Here is a 1,211-nt window from a genome sequence, read left to right as displayed (position 1 = left end):
CCACCCCCCTGCCCTGGGCAGGAACATCTCCTGCCAGCCCAGGTCGCTCCAAGCCCTGTCCAGCCTGGCCCTGGGCACTGCCAAGAATGAGGCATCCACAGCTTCTCTGGGCAACCCGTTCCAGTGTCTCATCACCCTCCTAGTAAAGAACTTCTTCCTAATGTCTAACCTAAAAATCTGCCCCACTCTGGTTTAAAACCATTGCCCCTCATCCTGTCCCCATGTGGTGACAGGTTAATCAGTGCTGAACACGATCCCACTGGGAGCCAAGTCTTCTTGCTGGTGGGAGGGATGGAGAAGCCCACTAGAGCCTCTGTTTTCTCCATCTAAGGAGAAGTGACCGGCAGGTTCTTCATGACACCTTCCTTTTGCCCCGTGTCTTTTTGGCCTCCCTGTACACCTTCCTGGGAGCACAGAGGAGTAAATCACCTGCTTTGCTTTCATAGAATCATAGAACAGTTTTGGTTGGAAGAGACCTTCAGGATCATCAAGTCCAACCTCTTTATGGGATGTTATCAGGACTGACTGCCACAAGCCAGCTGAGGAGAACAGAGCAACCCTTATGGCTAAAGTGCTCCTCCTCTCCTTCTCTTTCAGGCTGGATGACTGCAATCTCTCCAGCAGTAACTGCGAGGATCTCTCCTCCATCATCAAAACGAACCCATCCCTCACGGAGCTGAAGCTGAACAACAATGAGCTGGGAGATGCCGGCGTCGAGCACCTCTGTAAGGGGCTGCTGATGCCGAGCTGCAGCCTGCAGAAGTTATGGTAAAGCCCCGTTGGTTCTCTTGCTCTAACACACTCGTAGTCTGCTGCAGGTGAGGTCAAGAGGCAAACTAGTAGTAAGGTGGTAGTAAGAGCTGTGCTGGTGCGTCTCAGCAATCATCTAGGCCAGATGGCTGGAAAACCTCAGGATCTTTTATCCAAGTGATATATTTATTGGAAGACTCGCAGATCATTGGTCTGCCTGCCTTTGTCTTCCAGCCCCAAGGGGAGGACAGGTAGGGTTCGCACAGCCAAACCTTTCTGGAGACTTCCTTTAGAAGAGGCAGCAGATATTCCCCTAGCCTAGGCAGCTGGGTTGTCTTTTTAGGCAGTTTTAAACAAAAGGGCCCCCACAGAGGGCCCTGTTGCCACATACACAACGGTGGAGGCACCAGCACCACGTTCTAGCATTGGTGGGTTTCCCTCACCCACCATGCTGCAAGTCA

General features: G+C 52.4%; 1 protein-coding gene across 1 annotated transcript in view; it reads left to right on the top strand.

Annotated features, from left to right (window-relative positions):
* Positions 1-597: 597 nt before the first annotated feature.
* Positions 598-1,211, top strand: part of RNH1 (ribonuclease/angiogenin inhibitor 1) — a gene marked incomplete at its 5' end in the record, with an annotated part of 5,986 nt that continues 5,372 nt past the window's right edge. The window contains one exon of the mRNA XM_009869416.1: positions 598-768. Within this exon, the coding sequence (XP_009867718.1) occupies positions 598-768 (171 nt within the window). The remainder of the gene's footprint in view (positions 769-1,211) is intronic.

The sequence above is a fragment of the Apaloderma vittatum genome, unplaced genomic scaffold (assembly GCF_000703405.1).
Source record: "Apaloderma vittatum isolate BGI_N311 unplaced genomic scaffold, ASM70340v1 scaffold40375, whole genome shotgun sequence".
NCBI lineage: Eukaryota > Metazoa > Chordata > Aves > Trogoniformes > Trogonidae > Apaloderma > Apaloderma vittatum.
This window is presented reverse-complemented; position numbering and strand designations above follow the sequence as displayed.